Raw genomic sequence first — 22,889 nt, forward strand, 5'->3', positions numbered from 1 at the left:
CTTGTCATTGCTGTCTGCTTTCTGTGGAGTCACAATGCTTCATAGAATGGTTTGGTATAAATACAGAGTTTCTGGTTTCTAGAATTAGACAAATCATTTTTATCATTCAAAGGCAAAAGTCTGTCATTCCTTAAGGCAAAGTATGAATGAAATTTCTTTATTTCACCTATGAGGATAATTAATTGCATGTAAACACTGCTCGTTCATAGTAATAAGGGAAGGCTAATATTAGTAGGAATTATATCAGGCAATCGCTCATTCCCCTTTTACTATTTTCCACATCAAACCATAACAGTTTTCTGCTCTATGATTAGGTAAGTACCACAAAGAAAGTATTATGAATTTAGAATCTTTTGTCCTTGAAAATACAGCTTAGTCTGTATTGATGCTCAAGGAAAGATTTAGGCTCCCACTCTCACCAGGGAACCCCATCATCTTAAATTTGTAGGATTTGCAAATGAGATATAAGAAGGATTTCAAAACAAGCAGGCCCCTTATCAAGAAGTCTTTCCACTCCAGGGATGTGTCCTCCCCCATCTCCATGCAGAGTTTTTCCTGCTGACCTCTAAGTCCCATTTCCATGTGTACTCCCTCTCCACCATCCTTCCATCTTTTTTGCCCCATGCCTTAAGTGCAGGATACTCAGAAAGGCCATTGCCTTCCACGCTGGTGGGCTTAAGGTTTGGATCTGTTCAACATTTGGTTGTGTTCTTATCGACCATGTTGCCTTTGGCCTAGTAGACTGACCCCCAGGCCTTGCCCTGCAGGTGGGTGCTGGCTCCCTTGACCACCTCCATTTGAGCTGTAATGGGCATTGGTGCTTCACCACAAAAGGGGAGATCAGAGAACAGTGTTGTCTCCTGCAGGGACCCACAGAGACATTTGAGCCATGACTTCTCTGCCTTCTAGTAATATCTGCAGTTTCTGTTGCTCATTGTCAGCCAATGTCCTCTGCTGACAGAGCTGCTGTGAAAGAGCCAATGTGGTGTGGGGGCAAGAGCTTGCACACGATGTGGCGACACTTGTATTTGGACCTTAACTTTGCCTTTGTCAGCTCTTTAGCTTTGGATAAGTTACTGAACTTCTCTACACTTCAGATTCCTTACCAGCAAAATGGAGGTGGTAATGGTAATGTAGACCTTATGAGGGTTTGAGGAGCTTTAATGAGCCAAAGTCTGCAATTGTTTAGCATGGTGTCTGGCACAGAACAAATTTTGATCTTGATTTTACTGTCAAAATGACTTCTACACCGAGTTTTCTACCTTTGTGGTGACAGCTCTATGAAGTAGAGTTTGAGTTGGAAGTTTCTAGAAGCAGTCATGTTCTCTTCAGTGGGGTCCAGTCTGCAGTCTGGAAGCCTTCTTCTGATGTGGCTTCCAGTTATCTCACATCTAAAACCATACTGGGCAGCTGAAATACCAGGCTACAGAGGAACTGAATAGTTTGGGAATTTCAGTAACCAGAAAGGTTAGGTGAGAGAGGGGATGGAGCAAACAGGAGGGGCAGGGCGGCTCACCCATGCAGGAGGAAACTACTCTCTCTTGTTGCTATCCTATAAGGGGAGAGGATGTGGAAACCCAGGACACTTTTTGTCTTTTATCATTAAGGCTTTGATTCTAAGATATAACTTCTGGAAAAAAAATAATAAATACCTTTAAAAAGGGATGACAGAGGAATGAGTGTTAACTCGTTATCATCTAAAAATGGACCTTAACCTGATACTCAGCTGTTGGCTTCAAGAGGCCCTTCCCTCAACACAGGTCAAATTCTACTGGAAAGATTGTCCACTATTTAAACATGTCACAGTTCCACCTTTTATTACTTCCATTCATCATCTGCAGAATGGCTAGGATTTAAAATGAAGACTCCAGAGAGTGCCATTTGAGCAGAAGCTCTTTTGCTGCCATCTTTACATCTGTCTCCTCAGAGAAGCTGATCAATCCTGGGTTTGTTTCTTCTTCTTCTTCTTCTTCTTCTTCTTCTTCTTCTTCTTCGAGAGAGAGAGAGAGAGAGAGAGAATGAGAGAGCAAGCTGGGGGTGCAGAGGCAGAGAGAGAATCTTAAGCAGATTCCATACCCAGTGCAGAGCCTGATGTGCGGCTCAATCTTATCACCCTGAGATCATGACCTGAGCCAAAATCAAGAGTTAGATGCTTAACCAATTGAACCACCCAGGTGCCCCTCAGTCCTGGATTTGGAAACAAGGTAATTGGGACTTGGTTCCTCTAAGCCTGATGATGCCCCTGTTAACAGTGCAAATGGTATGTGGTTCATAGTTGAAGCTGTCAGGAGGACCATCCAGTTCAGGATCACATCCTGACTTCACACTCTGAAAGACCCAGGGGCAGAGTGAATAGATGTGTCACTTTGTGTTTCTCCTTTGCCTTCCTCCACAGGCACAAACCACAGCATTGCTTCATGTTGGTCAGAACATTTATGTGGACAGTGCCCAGTGACAGCCAGGATTTTCCTTCTAGTCTTGGTCTTTCTTCTTTATGTCAGGCCAATTTTAGATCTTTAAAACCGTTACATAATTCTCACTTCTGTTTCTTACTCAAGAAATCTTATCTTTAAGATGCCTTATATTTTGGGCACTATTATAGAATGCTGACTGTAAAACTGTCCCAGCTCAGAGCAGTGACCAGGGTGGGAGATTCTGTGGCTGTCCAAAGTGGAGGACTTGTCTAATGGAGACAGCTCCAGCCACGGCAAGTGCACAGATCAAAGCGTCCAAGGCAAGTATAGAGTCAAGGGTCAGGGTTGAGAGCGGAGACTGGTATGGAGGTGGCCTTGAAGCCCGAGCTGATACGGAACCAGTGATGAGAATGCAGAACACATTGAGCATCTGCAGGCCCACTTTACAGGTTGGTGGGCACCCAGGAGATGGGGTAGATTGAGGCCCAGGTGAACCATGCAGAGAAAATGTAGGCAGCCCTGTTGTATCTGGATCATCATTATGGCTATTCTGTGGTTGCTGGTAAGAGAAAAAGAAAAGTTGGTTTGAGCACTGAACCTTTATTATGGATAATAATTGTGACATCATGGTCTTTGACAAGTATTGCTGCTAATTTAGAATTTATGGTCCTTGATCTCAGAATTGGAAATTGATTCAAGGATACAATTGTTTCAGTTCGTGACTCATAGCTGTCCAGGACCACCATCACCCGGATATGTCCTTTGATTTGTTTCCTCTAGTAGTAGTGAGAGATACGCATTGATTCATCCACATGCTCTTGCACGTTTCCCAGTGTCTGTCTCCCCTTTGCTAAGACCCATATACATGTGATGTGGCAGGTTCGTGATGAAGGGTATGTTCTGTGACACAGAGCAAGCTAACTGTCCCAGGATGTGACTCCAAGCCTCTTGTATAGTCTTCTCACCCGCTGAGCTAATTAGCCATCAACCTGACAGAGGCTGCATTACTATTGCTCTCTCTCAATTTTTCCCAGTTGTGGTATTGAACAGAGGCCTCTGGCTCCCCACAACCCCACCCTTGAAGAATCACCACAGTCCAGGCCTGTTTCTCAACTAGGCAAGTCCAGTGACTCAATTTCGCCAGTTCATCCAAAAGTCTCCACTGCTTTGATGAACTGACTCATGTTAACCAAAGCCACAATCCGCCTTTATATAGTGGAGGGCCAGGACTTAATGAGATAAAACACACAATGTCCTTTATAGTCTGCACATCACCATTTATGGGATTAATAAAAAATAATATGATAATACTAATAATGCTTTTAGAAATTCACAAAGGAAATGGCTAAAGGACCTGAATAGTTGAGTGAGCTCTGTAGGACATGTCCTTCTGGAATTAATGGGCTTAGGTGTCATAATCAATGATCCAAAGGTTGTTTAATAAGAATCAGGTCAAAGAGGTTGGTTTGTTTTAAGGATTAGTTTTATAAATTTTGAAGTAGCATCTCCCCCAGGCTGTGCCAGAGACTTACTGACTCATGTTTGCTCTTGCTTCTTTTTTTACCCAAGGTCTTTGCAGACCACCCCATCCTCTTCAGTTGTGTTTGTTCTTAAACACTCTCTGTTCCTAGTTTCCTTGGTGTATATGATCTTGGAATTGAAAACCCAAGAAAATCAGAGGATTATGAAAACCTCCCTTAATGAATTAATAATATATATTTTTAGCTTAATGACATCAGTATTTTCAAGTTATTTCACACTGATTTTTTTTTTTTTTAAACCACTAGCAGAGAGGTAGCAGATTATCAAATAGAATAGGAGCCGTAGAGACAGATTGCCTGGGTTTGAATCCCGATTCCACCTCTTGTTAGCTGTGTGACTTTGTGTGCACTCCATCATCTCTCTGTGCTCTTGTTTCTTCATATGTAAGATGCAGACAATGACAGTCCTGCTCATAAGGTTTTGTTTGGTTTGGGTGTATGTATGGGCGTGTGTGTTAAATGGAAGCACTTGGAATGGTGTCTGGGGCATATATAACAGCTGTAGGGATATTAGCCATTACTATGAATCTTCAGTAATATCCAGAGCAGTATCTTCATCTGGTTCTGCGTGTTTCCTATTCCCATCTGAGGCCAGGTTATTTCGAGGGAGACTTCCTGCAGGTAGTAAATCTCCTCCATTACGTCTGGATCCTTTCCTAGTCTTACACATGGGGTCCTTGCCTGCTTCACATTTTCTCTAATTTCTTAGGTCCATCCTGAGGTCTATATATAAAGACTAGAGTCCAGCCCCTTCTGCTTAGTGATTTTAGAGAAAAGGAATAAAAGGACCACCTGAAATGCCAAGATTAGGGCAATTATTTGAGTATTTTGTAGGTGCCAACGAGTAACAAAGTGGAATTGCCTGCCTTTTGTTTCCCCTCACACGACCCTGGGTAATAAATACAAATGAATAGTGCATGAAAAAGCCAAAAGGCAGTTGGTGGGCGGAGGCAGGAAGTGGGGGCAAGGGAGCCTTCAAGAAGCTGGGATAACCCACCATGGATCAAGGGGCCTGGGATAAGCAGAAGCTGCTTGGGATGTGATGGTGGAGTGGCTTTAGCAGAGAATACAAAAGAGGGCCGCGTGCCCCAGCTGCCGGGCTGTACCTGTGGGCCACTTCGATAAAACAGTTCTTACCAAAGACGCTCAGGTGACCTGACAAAAAGCAGTGCAAGATAAATCCAGCAGTCCTGTCCAATAAAGGAAAAATAGATTTTTAAAATGAAAAGCCAAAACAGGGATTTTCAGAACCACTTAGCAACTGCTCTGATTATTCCGGACACAGCTGTAATATGCTGGGACAAGCATGATATATTTTAGCTCGCATGGTAGCTGTATTTCAGGCTGATGGGGAATCTGTTGCCGTAACTGTCATGCAATCCATTAGGGCCCCCGAGTAAGGGCAGCCATTAATCAGGCATGAGATCAGCCTGCTAGCCTCACACACTCACAGCTCTGAGTGGCTCTGACCCGACATCGTTTAAGGAGATGCTCATGGAGGCCATAAACATGATTCGATTCCCATTATCTTCATGTTGCATATTTGTTACCGTTATTCTTTGAAGACTCCAAATTGGATATTAAAAATTTATGATATATATAAAGGTTTGCATGGAGTGAAAAAAGAGCTGCAGCAAATAAGTTCATCTCATCCATCAGAGATGTGGGAGCTGTCATAGGAACCTGGCAGGTATGGAGGATAGAGAAATAGAAGGAACTTCACTGGGGAAACAGCTTCTCCCTTGGCCTACTTGCTAAATAGGAATTTAAATACATTTTGTTAAAAGAACAAAGTAAAACAGCACCACTGCAGGAATCCCATAGTCAATCTTTGATGACAAGCTAATGAAAGGGAGGGCAAGGGATCCTGATGCAAAAATTAGTACTAACATGAATTGAACAGATGCCTGGGTCCAGAGATTGATGTTTCTGGGTGCCTGGGGTGTCTCCAGAGCAGGGAGCCTGATGCCAGGCGGGAGTCCTCTGTGCAAGAGAAAGCTCTCTACCCAAGCTGCATGCGCACACAATTCTGTCCACGAGCCGTGCAATTCTCTGGAATCTGATGTTCACTGACTTGAATTTGCATAGAAACAACTCTTACTTAAGGCGATCCATCTATAGAGGCAGGGAACTCAGGGCGGAGAGAAACAGAACACTCCTGGGTCTTGGCTTAAGGAAGAGCAAAGGGTTAATAAATCCACTCAGCATATACTTACAGGATTCTTTGTTGTACAAGGTACTCTGCTGAGCATGGGGGCTTCGGACATTTTCCCATAAGCAGTTTCCAGTCTGGTAGGGAAGATTTGAGTCATAACCAAGATGAGTTACACCGAGGAGTCCCAGACTGACTTGGGACACTATGACTAGATGAGGTATCAGAAACAGGGAGCAAGGCATCGGGTTGGTTAATCTGGGAATGGGCTTCTGGGGATGAAAATTTGTTAGGCAACGACCAGATTTTAGAGTGGGAGGCAGAGGAGAGAAACATGTGGACAAAATGATTATTGGCCAGAGTCCAAATGAAGTGCAGGCTCTGCAGTGAGGCTAAGATTCTAGTGTCTAACCAGGTGGGAGGGGCAGGCGTTGGGCAGAGGGTATGGAATAGACAGTGAAGGTCCATGGGGGAGGCAGGTGTGATCAGAGAGCTCTGGCTGAGATTCGGGTATGGAGATGACTCAGGGGCAGGACACTCACCTCTGGGGATCAGAGTACAAGACAGAATGTCCATTTGCCAGGGTTGCAGGATCGGAGCTCCTTCACACACACACTTACTCGCTCACTCACTCACTCCCCATTTATGGAGCCTTTATCCTGTGCCAGGCAGTAGATGAGGCTCTGGAGATTTGCAGCTGAATAGAACACAATTTCTGCTCTCAAGGACCTGACAGATTAGTGGGGAAGATAAACATGTAGATGGTCATAAGGCAATGGATGAAAGAAAAAAAAAAAAGGCAATGGATGGAATGGAGATACACACACACACACACACACGCACACACGCACACACACGGGTACAGAGCCCAGATTAGGACCAGGAGGAAGAGGTCAGGAATGGTTTCCTAAAGGAGCTCTGTTCTGAATGAATGCCTAAAAGGTGTAGAAGAATTTTCTAGAAGTCAGGAGGACAGGTGAAATCTAGTTTGACAAGGAGAAGATGGGGGTAACGGACAGGAATCCAGTTGAGGGGAATTGGGCATTCAGCCATGAGGAGTTAGGCCACCAGGATGAGCACAACCGGGCCATAACTCACTGGAAGCAGGAGCCACTCCGTGGGCCTCCCTGTGTCATTCTGGCCCGGGGCCAGCACTGGCTGAACTCCACCGAGGGGCCTAGAAACCAGGCTGACCTATAATCAGGTTCACAAAGATGTTCACAGCCCACTGAACGGCCACGTGTGATGGTTGTAGTTTAATCATCTCTGAGCTTCCTCAAGAGAAACGTATGTAGACCTCGAACTCAGGAAAGGAGAGACCAGAAACGGGACATCACAAAATGAAATTCTAAGAGTTTTCAGAGGTGGTGTCCTGGTGTTTTTATCTTGAACTGTGAAAAGAAATTCTGTTTCTTCTGGTTCACAAAACGAGTTCTAAAATATGAGTTTTTCTCTGCACTCCCACAAGTTTGAGCTGCACTATTTCTGATGTTCTCAAGTCTGGTAACAACACCACATGTGCGAGCTGACAGGTGCTACATCTGCTGCAGCACTGGAAGGCTGAGTCTGGAGGCTCCTCTGCGTGCTCCCAGGCTCCGGTTCCAGGCAGAACTTTCTTTTGCTTTCAGAAGAAATTCTGAAATCACAGTGGCGCAGAGGTGTAAACTCCCATTCATCACAAGGAGGTATTAACTGGGAAGCCTAGTTATCTCTCCACTTAAATGGCAGCAGTGTTAACCTTTTTGTTGACTCAGAAACATCTCACTTTTCTGGGGTAGGCCTGTGGAGCTGTTTTTAGAATGTTCCACATTTTCTAAGGGAGTCCTCCAGAGGAGAAAAAAAAATTGCTGAGCTCGCTTGCATATGCACATGACACCAAAGCTTTGGCCCAAAGGAAGAAGTGATTTCTTTGAAAGAGAACTAAAGATTGCTGTATGTAAGAATCAAAATGAAAAAAGTGAATTAGTGATGATTCACAGGGAAAGAGAGGTAATACGAAGTTTGTGTAAGCCAGAGATTTTTGAAGTGGAGAGGCAATTAGTCTAAATTTCTCACATAATCTAATATTTATTCAAATGGTAGGCACAACATGAAAATGGATGCATGACTGTCAGCAAGATGGGGAAATCCCCTTGCAGTTTAAATGAAGGAGTTTTACCTTCTGCAGTTTAATTGAAGGATTTTATTTTGATTTTATGGCAAGAAGTGAAGCCTTCTTAGAATAATAGATTAAAAAAATGCACCTTTGGTCTGACAATCACATTTTGTAGTAAAATGTGAAAAAAAAAAAAAAAACAAAAAGGCTTCCCATTTGCTTTTTCCCATAGTTGGCATACATATCCAGCGTATTAGTCAGAATAAAGCTGTTGAGAATAAGACACATGGAGAGAGTTAGTTCATCATGTATCTTGGCATTCCTTCTGTCAGAACTGGTCACTCCAGAACAAAGTCAGACATCAACACAGGTCTCCTAGCCCCAGGAAATGCCAAGAGCCAGCAGTGGGGTGGTCGGCCCCAAGACAGGCAGTTAGAGAACTCATTGTCTGTGGAGAATTTCGGAACAATAATAAAACCAGCTAAAAGTCGTTCTGCTTCGTGTTATTACCGTGACTGGGGATTCTGAATCTCTGCAGGGTTTGCACACCCCTCCCTGCAGGGGTTGTGGGCTCTCTCTGTTGGCCTGCCTGCCTTGATAGGCTATTGTCTGCTGTGCAGAGGCAGAAAAGGCACTGGCTTCAATATAAAACGGGTTATAAAATGTTCTAAAATTATTCTACATGTGGGGTAAGAAGGTTCCCAGGATGTTGTCTAACATGGCCAGTGAGTTGCTAGGCGTAGAAACAGGGCTCATTCCCGCAGAACACTTCCCATGCACCGGGCTGGGGGTGGGGCTGCCGGTGCAGTGGTGAGGAACCAGGCACCCCCCTGCCCTGAAGAAGCCTGCAGTCCTGGGGGAGGAGAGACAGAAATCACACCAACCGGCATAAAGTTGTACCTGTGTCAAGTCTAAGGGCATGTGGGGATTTTTGACTTGATTAGAGAGGTTCAGAATGACCTTTGGAGGAGCTGGTCTAGTAGTTCCTGCAAGATTATTTGTCATGCCAGCAACTAAAATAAGGATTTTTTTCTTTCTTTCTTTCTTTCTTTCTTTCTTTCTTTCTTTCTTTCTTTCTTTCTTTCTTTCTTTCTTCTTTTCTTTTCTTTTCTTTTCTTTTCTTTTCTTTTCTTTCTTTCTTCTTTCTTTCTTTCTTTCTTTCTTTCTTTCTTTCTTTCTTTCTTTCTTTCTTTCTTTCTTTCTTTCTTTCTTTCTTTCTTTCTTTTTCTTTTTTTTTTTATTGCCTGCAAGCAGCTAGTCATGTCATCTCTCGGATCTTTAGAGTTAGACCCATCTCAGAGGCCATGTCCTACATCCTCTTAGTGTTGCATAGCAGTTCAGCCCAATAAGGTTTGGGACATGGTTAGAGGACATCTTGCCAACACTCTGCCAAGGGCTTTCTCTCCATACCCCTCTTCTGGGCATGCTCCTTGGATTGGTGTATCTCAGCCCCGCTTGGCCAACACAATCACCTGAGAGCTTTTTTAAAAAACACCATGCCCAGGCCCCATCCCAGACCAGTTCAATCAGAGTCTTGGAAAGGTGGTGCAGGAGGGGTTGGACGAGCTCCAATGTTAAAAAGCCACCCCAGATGATTCTAGTATGCAGTGGGAGTAGAGAACTACTGCCTTCGATGAATGCACTTAATTTCACTTAGTCTAGGAATAGTAATTTTAAACTTTACCCTAAAAAAACCCCCTTCAGAATGCAAAAGGAATTACTTTGGCAGGAGGTGGGTGAGTGCTTGTGTATGCACACACACGTGAGGGGTATGGTGCTGGGTCTCCTTACATGTTGTGTGCTTTCCAGCTCTGTGGCATGTGGTGGAAACGCAGCAAATGGCTGGAGGCTGGAATGTCTTAGACTCTGGAATCAGGTTGACTGTGAGAGGCAGACCATTCCGAGGGCCCTGGAGATTGATGCAGAGGCAAATATTGATGCAGAGGCAAATTTCTGGCTTTCTCTCTTCACTTCCAATTCTCCCAGTCTCCCTCTGCTTTCTCTTCCACTGCTGCTTTGTTCAGCCCCATAAATTAATAGGCTTTATATGAAGTCTTTAGCTCCTTTGAGAGGAAGCGCCTTCAAATCTTAGACAATGGGAATTTTTTTTTTGTCCTTTAAAAACACAAAAAGCATTGTGATCACCTTACATGTAAGTGGAATGGATGTATTTTTGCCACCAATGTTGAAAATATCCCCAGGCATCTGGTGTGTATGAATGTGTACACATAGTACATGCATAATAAACATATTCCACCTTATGAATATTTATACACAAGATACATATATATTGAATATAGACATATATGTAAATAGTAGCCCTCGTAAACTATATGCTAAGCGTGTTTCCAAGCATATGTATCTTAGTGCATCAGGAATATAATAAACCTACCACCAAGTTTAGCATATTTTGAGGTGGCATTTTCTGCAGAGTTGTTTATGGTAGGGTCTAGTTACTATCCATTTTTTCCCCCCATCGCTTCAGTGTTGGTTAAGTACTAACTAAAAGTAAGGCACTGGGCGTGACAGAGTAAGAAGGATGAAGTAGATGAAATCCCCTGCCTTCAAGAGACCTTGCAGAATGGCTTAAAATGCACTTACAGAGAATCAAAGAATCTAACATTGTTGCTACCCATGGACAGCCTATTGTTTTTCCTCCAGCTGCCTTTTATTTATACACTCCACTGTAAAGTGGGCCCCATCGAAGACTGTAATAGCTCAAACTCTGATGTAGTCGCAGCTTAGAGTTTGACACCATGAGAAGGAAGGAACATCACTGGTTTCAGTGCCTGGATAACCACTGGACATGAACAGTGCTACGCTTACCGTCACATGTAGTCCAATCCTGGAACTGCATCTTTATCTTACTCTGATTTGGCGGGGGTTGGGGGGGGGAAGGTGTAATAAAAAGGCATCTGATCCCAGAGATGTTCATGAATTTCAAAAATGAAACCAAAACAGAGCAACGTCTTCTCCCACCAAATTCTCGTAACCCACACATTACTGCCATTACTGCCATCATGACATTCCGCGTCCAGATTCCATCCGGTTCCCTCCCTGCAATAAGTAGCGGAAGCCTTTATTAAAAAACAAGCTCTACATCCTAAAGTGTACCAAGCACGGATCCGTTTCTAAAGTGACAATCCCTAGTCTAGCGGAGGAGCTCGGAGCGAGACTTGTCAGCGGGCTAATTCCACTCCACCAAAGGAGAAACAATACACAAGTGCCGTCATCGCTGTGCCACGGACGTATACTCATTGTTTTCTCCCCCCCAATCCATACATCACAACAGGTAGTTCTCAGCTGTTCCCGTGGTGCCAGACATACATTTTATCTAAAGAGACAGCAGACAGAACTACCTGCTGCTTCCTGTGCGGCTCTCCCTGTGTTTCTCTCCTTTTTCCTACTTCACTTGGGCTTTTTAAAAATCGGCTGGCAGGGAGCCAGGAGCTCATCATTTTAATGCAGTGCAAAATGGAATATGCATAATTATATGCAAGCCATATGTGAGGGAGACAGCTCAGCTGTGAATTTCAGGAGGCCAGGAAAGGGAGAGCAGTTAGGGCTAAGATGAGATGAGAGCAGAGCGGGGTGCAAGTGTCACCCAAATGAATGGTTTAATGAGTGTGCTGCAGACACGCCTCCTCTCACCTACCTCTCCCTCTTTCCAACTCCAAACCAGAAACCGATGGAGATTAGAAAGAGAAGACTGTATGCAAGCGGTATTGCTAATGGGTTCTGTTAATGTCTCCATTTAAACTTCAGCTTTCTTAATTAACAGTGTAGATCAAAATAACCAGTAACTTTTAATGCAGCTTCTTAATTAAATCTATTTTTTTTCTGCATTCGATTGAAGAATCATTGTTCTTACTAGATCATTGCTCCTTTCAGATCTTTATTTAAAAATCAAGGGGAATCAGTTTATCTCTGATAGTATTACAATGCAAAATATAACGATGCAAATTGCTTTTCTTATGGCCTTGCTATTAGAATTTTTTTTAAAGTGCATTATCTAGAGATTGCTTAAGCATGCCAAAAAGTTTAAACACGTACGTATGTCATACAATCCTGAATGTGCAACGAAAGTCGCTGGAAGACCAAAGTGGTGGTAATTTCCAACAAAATTATTTGATTTTGGTTTGCTTCGTATCATAATTTAAAATATTAACACCACGATGAATCTGCATGTTCAAACCAAACTATGTAAAGAAAAATAAATCCCAAATTTCGATATCTAAAAGGCGTACTGCGTATTTAAACAAACTTCTTAAGAATGTTGTTATTTCTGGATTCCCGTTTGTTTAATGATCTGAGCTGTTATGCTTTTAGCTTTTTTTTTTCTTCCATTATTTGTGAGTCCCTAAATAGGCCATTATATTTCCCTTCAGGCTAGAGATGAAGATGGACATGCTGAAAATTTCCCCCAGCAGCACTATGCTAAGGAAACTCCAAGGCTTGCCTTCAAGAATAACTGCGAACTACTTGTAAGAATAACGTACTTACAACAAGTCTAGAATGTTACTTTAGCACAGTGAAAACAGTTTTTGAAAGGGTTTGTTCATTATTACATAATTTATGAAGTCTTATAGTTTTTCTGTATAGAGTTCTAAATGCTAATTCTGATATCACTGAATATTAATGATAAGATCTCAAATTGTTTGCCAATCTTTTATATCGGATTATAGAGCTTGGATGGCCCTGTCTTTATGAGCTTGTTTTGTATGGTAGTTTATAAGCAGCCATTTGGAGAATGGCTAGTAAAGTCAAAATCTAGAGAAAGACAGTTGATCTGTGTAACTTGGAAAAAAAAAATCCCACCTCCACTCCTCCTCCTTCCTTTTTTTTTTTTTTTTTTAGAGATTTATTTATTTGACAGGGAGAGAGGGAGAGAGAGAGAGAGAGAGAGAGAGAGAGCGCGCACAAGCAGGGGGAGCGGCAGGCAGAGGGAGAGGGAGAAGCAGGCTCTCCACTGAGCAGAGAGCCCGATGTGGGGCTCGATCCCAGGACCCTGAGATCCTGACCTGAGCTGAAGGCAGACGCTTAACCGTCTGAGCCATTCAGGCACCCTTCCTCCTCCTTCCTAATTGTACACTATTTTAGGAGACAACATGGTAATATTTTGTTCTGCTAGGAAAGATAGCAGAGTTGACACGCAGTACTCCCTTTAGAATTCAAGTATTCCCACACTCTCTTGCCAAACTCCATCAGGCACTTTCGTCTTTTCTATGTAGGAGAAGTCAAAGCAGCGACAGGATGCGGGGATGTTTACAAGTCGTGAGACAGAGGATATCAGCTGTGACAGGGACTCTGTTCCAACGCAGGGTTAATTTGCTGTTCATTTTAGCATTTACAGCAAGACAAGATGAAAAGCAAGCAGGAATGCCTATTATATTTCTATTAAATGAATCTGTTGGGACCTAATGTTCTTGATTAGCTTTTGAAAATGAGTGCTCCGCAATGCATTTTCTGTTTACCTAAAGTAAACAGAGAATGAATTGTCATTTATTTAGAGATTTAAACACTGCTTTTGAAAATGAAGCTTTATGAGGGATCTAGCTATGTTGTCCCTAAATGTTCTTTTCTTTTCAATTGCATTAAAGCAAAAACATTTGCTCCAACTAAATGAAAACATTGAAAGAGAACGAGGATGCTCAGTTGTTACATTCTGAGGTAGTCTCATTTCTATTTAGTTTTTTGGCCGAACACAGCACAGCTTTGCCAGGGCTCGGTGTTAGGAAATCCCACATGTAAAAGTCTTTGGACGTAGCTCTGATACCAACTGTTCATTAAAAAACAAGGTGTCCAAAGAGCAGGAGAAGAGAGAAAAATACAGTTCTTACCCATCCCAGCCGCAGCAGCTAGATGTTGACAGTGAGAAACTTCTTTCCCCGCTCCACAAACTGCATGGTTACAATAGCGCCACTCATTCTGTGTGTCCTGTCCCTTGACCAACCGATCCACAGGCAAATTCGCTGCTTATAAATGCATTTTTTTTTCTGAAAATTTAGCTCACCTTATATTTTATCTTAGGGCTCTTAAACTTCCAGGCCTGCTAGCATTACCTATTTGGGGGAAATCTTTTTCATTCATTTCCGTTTTTTAATATTTCACACTATAACTATGGTTATGCCACAGAAGACCATAGGGGCCATTTATGCTATGTTTTGGTGTCAAAATGCTTTGGGGGCGGGTATCTTTACTTCTTTTTAGAGAAATTGTTTGAAGTAATGTGCCGTATTTGATTTTTAAAAAATATTTATTGGTAAAATGAATGTGTTTGAGTGCTGGTTGTGGTCAGTTTCTACAGGAGGAAGTGAAATGCACATGTGAACGTCTTTTCCAGCTATCTTTGGAGAAAATATATGTTTAATCATTGCTATGCTTAAACAAGATATTGTGTTAGCAGTAGTTTTGAGAGATTGGTATAATCTTTGTCCTCCTAGTCACTGTTAGTAATGCTTTATTTTCATCAGCATACTTTTTTGTGATAAAGGAAAAAGGAGAATAAAGAGAAAAAACAAGTAAGCTTATTTCTCCAAGGAGAAATTTAATTTTTTCAACTGCAAGAGAAGCAGGGGTGTTTGGCTGGTTATGAAGCCTGGAGAAGTTATGTTTCTATATGAAAGAGACTTATACATTCTTAAGAGAGAAATAGGAAGTCCTTGGAGTTTTCGTAGTGCAGCTTAGAGCAAATTTTTAAAGATTCATGAAAAAAAGATTGCAAGTCCTGCTCCAAAGTGCTTTCTTAGCCTAAGAACTGTCTTGCAGCAAGAGCAGTGGGGGGTTTAGAAAGTGGAGGAACCTTGTGGGGGATGCCAGTGGCTCTGGGGAGAAAACCCAGGGCCACAGGTTACTTCCAGGCTCCCACATGATCAGGACGGATGGCTACATGACTAACCCTCTGGGCCACAGGGGCTGATAGAAAGTGCCCTGGCCAGGTAGATTGGACATTGCCCCAGACTTTATTAGTGACCATTTATTGTCTCTGCCCTCTCCCCCTTACCCCCAGCCTCTGCTGCTTGGAAGAGGGTTAAGCAACCTAAACAGAAGCAAAGCAAAATCCATGCCTGGAATGCACAAGTATGTGTGCTGACAAAGGCGCTGACAAACAAAGCATTGGCTGATAGAAAAATCTGCTGTGCAACTGGAGATTCCTGTAGGGTATTGATTTTTCCATTTAAATCCCAAACTGTGATATGTGCCTTCACACTTAATGTACAACACAGATGACTAGATATTTAGCTTGGTGGCCAAGATTCTTTGGTTGGTGATTGTGCAGCAGCTTCCTTATGCTTTTTATTAATATTGAAAATGCAAGGCTGTCAAGATGAGTGACATTAGATAAAGCTTGAGTACTGTTTGATATAACATAATTCAGTGTAACCCCATCTACCTCTTCATAGATAGGTACACATGCACAGACGTACGCACACTCCAAGGTAGTTTGCTGGCGGAGCTGAATTTATGGCCATGGCAAATCACTTTCAATAAAACAAACTACAGAAATTCACATCACATTAACACTCCAGAGACACGGCTTATGGGAGTCCACAGGAGGGAACATTTGCAGCCAACTGCAGGTGACTAACTTCTGCCCCAAACTTCGCCTCCATTGCTGGTCCCTTTACCATTATTGCCTCATTCTTTTGGGACTAGAAGGCCCTCTCTCCTCTTCTTTTCCTCTATTACAATTCTTATATCGATGGTGGGAGTTTGATTAAGAGCTATGGTGAGAGGAAGACCTTTATCATATTATGAGCTTACATCTCATCGTCCAGACATTCTCAGTTCTTAAAAGCCAGGTGGGAGTAAGACCTTGCAGAAATACAGCAGAAGCTGTGTCCTTGGAGGGAGAAGACCTGTAGCTAAAAGGAGAGGAATGTTGAGAGGGTTTGGGGGAAGGAACTGAAGGCATCCAAGCCTACTCCCCAGGTGTTCTCAAAGCCAGTGCAGAGAACATCACTGCACTCAGGAAGGAGGCCAAAATATAAACAAAGAACAGCAGCAACAATCTCGTGTAATTGGGTTGGAAAGAAAACAGGTTTAGGAAGTCTGAAAGGAGAAGTAAGAGAAAGGAAACTTAAGGGGGAAATCAGCCTGTTTTCCTCAATTCCAGATTCCAGAGTCATCACCAAGACACAGTCTGACTCCCTTTGGCTTTTCCTAAGGCTGTTAGGGGTGGGAGTTTTGCAGAGGTGGGGGAAGTAGTCCACCGCTGGAGGGCTACATAAAAATAGCATCAGGGAAGAATTCTTTCTGGTCACTTAGAAGGCCAGTATAGCGAGAAGATGAAAACCATTTTAGTTTTGTGGCCTGTGAACCGAGGTGGTGGGGAGCAGAGATACTTAGGCAGTTCTTCTATGGGCTGATTTGTCCATCTCATTTCCTTGTGAAGGTAGACAAAAGTTGGATTATAAGAGTTGGACATAGTCCTTAGGTAGAACTGCTGGTATGGAACTGCTTTGTATTAATACATTGTTCAATTAGCAAGACATTATTGAGCATCTTCTGTATACATGGAATTGTATTGCACAGTGCTTTCGGGGGACCCAAAATAGAAAAAGACGCAGTGCTTTCCCTGAAGGAGCTTACAGTTCAGTAAGAAGAGTAGGCATATATGGTATTGTAGTCATCAGGAATGTGGGCTCTCATCAAAATTAGTATTTTGCCCAGCCAGACTTTAACTTATATGATATTACTCTGGTGGTATCACTAAGGATCATAAGCACAAAGGCTTAGCGTTTATGATGACACGTCTGGTATTACATCACAGTGGATCCTCTTAGACCTCTCTGAATCTCAGATCTTCATCTATAATATGTGATAATAAAAAGTAATAACCTCAGAAGATATAGTAAGGCTTAACCGTGATGATATATTTAAAATGCCTGGTGCATAGTAACATTCAGTATGTATTAGCTATTATTATTATGATTCTTCTTAGTCTCCTGACTGTTATCATTACACGGTTGGCTGTGCCCCAGAGAGCACGAGCAAAGTTCCGGAGTACAAAGGAGGAAGAGATTATTTCCAAATGTAGTAGTTAGAGACGTAACAAAGGAGGAAGGTACCTTTACTCTAGGCCTTATATAAGTTGGATTTTGATAGTTGGAGCTGAGGTGTAAGGGAAGGGGGCATTCTAAGCAGAGGGAAATAGCCATGGCAAAGGCAAGGAGATGGGAGACTATAGACCGGGTGACTCATCCACAGGTGGCACTAAGTTGACCGGAATATAGAGTACCTGAAAGATAAGGGAGGCTGGGGGGGGGGCGGGGGCGGTGAGCTGGCAGGTTGGTTCATTTGCACAGGTCTTAATTACTGACACTATCCTATCAGGTTTGGACTTCAGAAGCTCTACTTCATGGAAATTCCTAGTACTTCTGTGTATTAAAAAATATATTATGGAATAATCACTAACATGCTCAAGAGTAGAGAGAGGGATATAATTAGTGGACTCCCACGTACCTATCACCTAGCCTCAACAATGATCCACTCTTCATCTTGCTTCATCTATCACTTTATCCTCTACCCACCCCATCCCCTTTTTATTCTGCTGGAGGATTGGAAGCAAAGAAGCTTTTTTGCTTCTTTTCTGGCAAAGACTTCAGCTCCCCCAGTTTTCTGTCTAGAAAGAATCCATTGACACTGATTAAATTGGGTATTGAAGCTTTAGGACTAAGTACACGTAAAACAAATGACTGTTGGTCGTGCGGTGTGGCCTTCCATCCCTGCCCAGTACAACCTTGCAAGTCTTGGACAATCAGATGTAGTTTAGAGAGCCTTTCAGGTAAAAACCACACCACACCACACTGCCAGTGGTGACCTGAGTTCTTCACTTTCACACCCCTGGTTCTAAATGTATTTCTTTAAAAGATCAGATCTCTTTGCAACCCAGTCCAGCTCATGAGTGTATGTTGGCCTCAGAACAGCAGGAAGGAGCAATTCTGGGATTGGAGTCATATATTAGCTATTGCTAGGACTTTCCTGCTAGATCATGGAGACTTCATGAGAACCACCCCACATCCCAAAGGGTGATAGAACCTGCCACCTTTCACTTGAAACTTGATAAGCTTTTTAAAATAGGCATAGGTAACCAAAGACCCTCCCCTTAACCCTTGGTTTAACAGAAAGCCAGATTCGTGCCCGGGCTCAATTTGAAGTTACACAGTTGCTTTGATGTTACAGCCGAGCAGCATAAAGCACCAAGAATGTAAATTTGCAGTGACACACTTGGACTTATGTCACATCAAATAAAATATCATATGACATTTGTGTATGTAGTATGCTGTGTACCAGTTTCCTGAAATAGTAATTGTAACAGCCCCAAACATGTAAAATGACCTAGAAAACCCCAGGGACTGGTTGCTGTCTAGAAAGAGTTGGCCTATCCCATCATTTTTACACCCACCCTCCAGGTCCTGTTTGTCGGGGGCTATTCCTGTGCTCCTACAGTTTTTTGAAAGATGTTTTAGAAAAATAGAACTTTTTAGAAAGAAAAAAGACCAGCGTTAGACTAAGCAAGGTGTGGTTCCAACGGAGGTGGCACAATTATGCCCTGCAGCAAGACCTCTCTTTTTTAACAGGGGCAGAAGGGATGCATTCTCCTTGGGCTGTCGTATTCCCTCTGTTTCCATAAGTGCTATTGTTTCACCTTGCTCTAGTTTGCTGCTTCTCTTTCTTTCCAGCCTCTTGGCTCCATTCCTGCTGTGCTCTCATGGTTCGGAGCCTCCTTCTTCTCCTGTATAAAGACCCTCTGTACTGCAATAGACCATCTCCCTCTGCTTCCCAACTATGCAAACCTTTTTTAACTCTCTCTTTAGTGTTCCTTTATTTGAGGGAGAAACCACTAGGCTAAGGGCTAGAGTCCCCCAGCTTCTGCACTGGTATAAGGACATTTCTTGGAGCTAGGGACCCCCGATTTGATCGGAGATGATTGATCCTCAGCAAACTTCCTTTTCCAGGATATGGAGATCTTTGCCTTTCTAGTCTCAGGGCCATTGCACAAAAAGGTCAGAGGCATAATGATTTGGTTTTCATGCTGACTTCTCACATGGTACGTGGCAGTGGTTCTTAGAGCCAGAGAGAGGTGTGGAGGACCCTGTGTTCTCCAAGGGAGACAGTGTGGTGTGGTGGATGAGAATGGGTGTCCCAGGATCTGCTCTGCAGATGTGCCAGCTGTGCAACCTGGGCAAGTTCCTGCCTGCCCTGAGCTTCAGTGTTTTTATTAACAAAATGAGAATAAACACAGTATGTACCTTATAGGGTTGTTTTGAGGAGTAAATGGGATCATATATAAAAGTATGCATCTTAGTATACCTGGTACACGGTAAACATTCAGTAAGTGTCAGCCTTATTACTAATAAAATGGAGCTAGAAGGTGGCAGTAGTTTAAACAAAATCTTAAGGCAGATGCTGGGAGTACTGCCTTTATTCTCTAACTAGAGTCTCTTCCCAATTGGTTGGGATAGAAGCCAGGATATAATATTTTAACTTCAGAGAAACCCTTGAATATCTACCCACTTGCCTATATATGCTGAAGGCACTAGAGATGCCTGTTGGCTGCATAGCAGATATTGCTGACTTGTGAGTTACTGCAATATTGGAATACTTTTTCGAAGAAGAATACAAAACTTTGAAAATATGGTATGGTGTTGTACTGAGCTTGGATTCTTAAGCTAGACAGTTTGGTTCAGATTCAGGAATCTCCACCATCCCACCCATTGGCTATGTGACCTTGGGTAAGTCACAGAATGTCTGTGTCCTCCTCTATAAAATGAGGACAGTATCTCTCCAGTAGAGTTGGTGTGATGTCCAAATGAATGAACACCCATAAGGTTCTTAAAATGGTATTTGGCAAGCAGTTGGTACTCAATCAATATTGTTGTGGTTAGGATTATGATTATTTCTTCCAAGGCTGCTTATTTTCAAGCACGTCATAGGGTACCACTTGGCCAAATTTTCTAGTCATAGATTATCTGAAAGTGTTGCTTGCAAAAGCCACAAAATTTTCTTGTAAGCAATGAGAAGGACAAGATACATTATGTGGATAGTTCTTAGAGTTAAGCTTTTTTTTTTTTTTTTAAATATACCTCTCAGGGAAGATTCTCTTCATAATCCAAGACCCCTTCACCTCGCCCTACCATTTAATAGTAAAATTGTTAATCTTGGAGGTATGCAACTAAGAAATTAAAGGAAAAAATTTAATTGACACCTGGGAATATCTGCAGTAGCAAGTAGATGTGCCTGTTAAGGAAAGGAGCAAGAAATCATCCTTTGTGAGGTGCCTCCAATATGCCAGCACTGTGCTCAATCCTTTATACACTTTCCTTTAAACTGTTCACTCTCCATAACTTTGCTAAACAAGAATTGTTATTTCTACTTTAGGTAGTGAAGGTAAAATTAATAATGTTATGTTCCTTGTACTGGGGGAGGAAAGGGGATTCAGTAAGCAGGTGCAGAGCCAAGGTTCAACCCGTATCTCTCTGACCTGTGCTCAGGCCAAGACACACTGCTGCCATCTCAGGGTAGGGACCGGGTCTGATACACCCTTGCATCCCAGGGCTGGAGAAGATATTTGATCTATCTTTGTGGAATGAAGGAATTAAGAAATTAATTCAGAATCACTCTTTCTAGCTTCTTTATAGTAACAATTCTTTGGGAGAATTCTGAAGCCAGAAAGAACTTCTATGAGAATGTCAGAAGGGGAATTTATTCAGAAAGGCCTATAATGTTGGAGAATTCCCAATGCAAAATAAACTGTGGGGAAAGGAACCAACGTATATGTTTTTTAATTTGGTAGACCATAAAAAATATATTTTTCAATCTGATATAAGCATTTGAGTGTATTATTTTCAAAAAAACTGACAGCCATAGATTAGGTATGATAAGTGCTAAGTCTTCTTTTGAAGATTTAGATTCTTTTTGTGATCAGTAAGGCCATTTTAAAAAGGGCTGACCTCTTTTGCTTTAGTACTGTTGTATTCCTCAGAGTGAACTGACCTATATATCCTTCGAGACTTCTGGCCGCTACCTGGGGTCAAAGTCAGTCATATCCTCCCTCATTGCTTTAATTGCTAGAACTGAACAATTACCTAAAATACCAAAGAAAACTTGCCTCTGGTGTTTCACAGAAACTTTAGGTCGTATATCAAACAAATCCAGAAAATCAGATAGGATATCAATTATCGATATAAAAGTGCACAAGTAACCAGCCAGAACGAAAATTCATCATATTCAGTCACGTGTTTGGCTTATGGCTGGAAGGACAAGCTAACCAAAGTCTCTTGGGGGGAAAAAGAGAAAGGCCATGAAAAATATTTGGAGTTGAGAAGAATGACATGTATGAGTAATAAGGGAGGCAAGAAATTGGAGATGGGGATGTGGGGGTGATGGGGGACTGGTGAGAGGGAATTTTGAAAGGGAAGAAGGAAGATAAAAGCCCATGATTAAGCTGCAAATGAACAGATTCAGGCAAATAAGAATCTTTAAAAAGAATGTATTTTCTCACTGCATTTGGCTTGAAGTAGGTTTCATAATCACGTATTTTGGACACACTTCCAGGTATCAGGTCTTCCTGAGGGCTCTCTTCTCATGGCTACATCCAACCAGAAGAGGAGACCTTTTCATTCCAGATGAGGCTCCCTTTGGCCAAGAGCTCTGTGAGGCAGGAGCTTGGTCTTCCCTCACAGCATCTCTGAGAACTGCCCTTGCCCACAGCACATTGCATGCATAGAAAAATGCACTCCCCCCCCCCAACAGTGTAACATCTCAGAAATGGGATTGCATACTACAATTGATAACTGGTCATTTTTTAATTGGCAGTGTTTTTCCCTACAATGGTATCTCAAAAATCAGTGATGACATAGATTCCATGAACTGTGGAGGTCGGTGCTCAGTGATTATTTGTTAAATGAGTGCATGCAATAACCTGTCCACCTGGTTCTAGTTCACATAAAAGTGAAACGCTTACGGTTGGCTCTGGATTGTGCATCGGCCACTGACAAGTTCAGGTGGGGAGGTGGCCTGTGGTTGTCACGGCTGAGCATGTTACTGTTGTATGCTTTCCCTTCAGTGGAGCCGACAGATGGCTTTGTTCATTTTCTCAAACAAAATGTTGAACCAGTTAAGACAGACCCTAGATAAGCCAAGTTTAAAATAATAAGCACAACTTTCCCCCTTAATTTCCATAAAATTGCTTAATGTTCTACCATGGGTTGCACATCCATCAATATTTCTCTTGAAAATTCATGAAGATACATTAGTGGAAGAGCTAGGATTCCTTTCTTTTTCGCAATAGAAACATGCTGTAGGTTACGTTAGGCTAAAGTATGTTTCTTATAAATCAGGATGCCTTTATCCATCATCATCACCATCACCAACATCTCCTAGAGAAGTTCCCAGTCTACTAAAGAGACAAGTACACATGGATGCATTTCCTACACTTCAAGTTTCATAATCCACGTTCAGGATATCAACTTGTATGGATAGGTAAAGTTACACCCTTAACTTAATTATTTGAAATACTCCGCTGCTTTGCAGAGGTCAGATCTCAATATGCTTTGATTTAATTTTTATGGAAATTTTGAATCTGATCTTGATACGACAGGAGGATCTGTTATACACTTACTTGTGTGAACAAGGAGGGGAGACCCATATAAACATTTTAAGTGTCAAAGCCTGAGGTGGGA

General features: G+C 42.3%; 1 protein-coding gene across 3 annotated transcripts in view; it reads left to right on the forward strand.

Moving 5' to 3' along the window:
* Window positions 1-22,889, forward strand: part of SOBP (sine oculis binding protein homolog) — a 162,035-nt gene that overhangs the window by 82,647 nt on the left and 56,499 nt on the right. For 2 of the 3 annotated variants that reach the window (XM_072738294.1, XM_072738284.1), the window contains exon 5: window positions 12,591-12,686. The exons of the other annotated variant lie outside the window; for it this stretch is intronic. In XM_072738294.1, the coding sequence (XP_072594395.1) occupies window positions 12,591-12,686 (96 nt within the window). The remainder of the gene's footprint in view (window positions 1-12,590; window positions 12,687-22,889) is intronic. 3 annotated transcript variants of the gene reach the window in all.

This window comes from Vulpes vulpes, chromosome 1 (assembly GCF_048418805.1).
Source record: "Vulpes vulpes isolate BD-2025 chromosome 1, VulVul3, whole genome shotgun sequence".
Lineage (NCBI taxonomy): Eukaryota > Metazoa > Chordata > Mammalia > Carnivora > Canidae > Vulpes > Vulpes vulpes.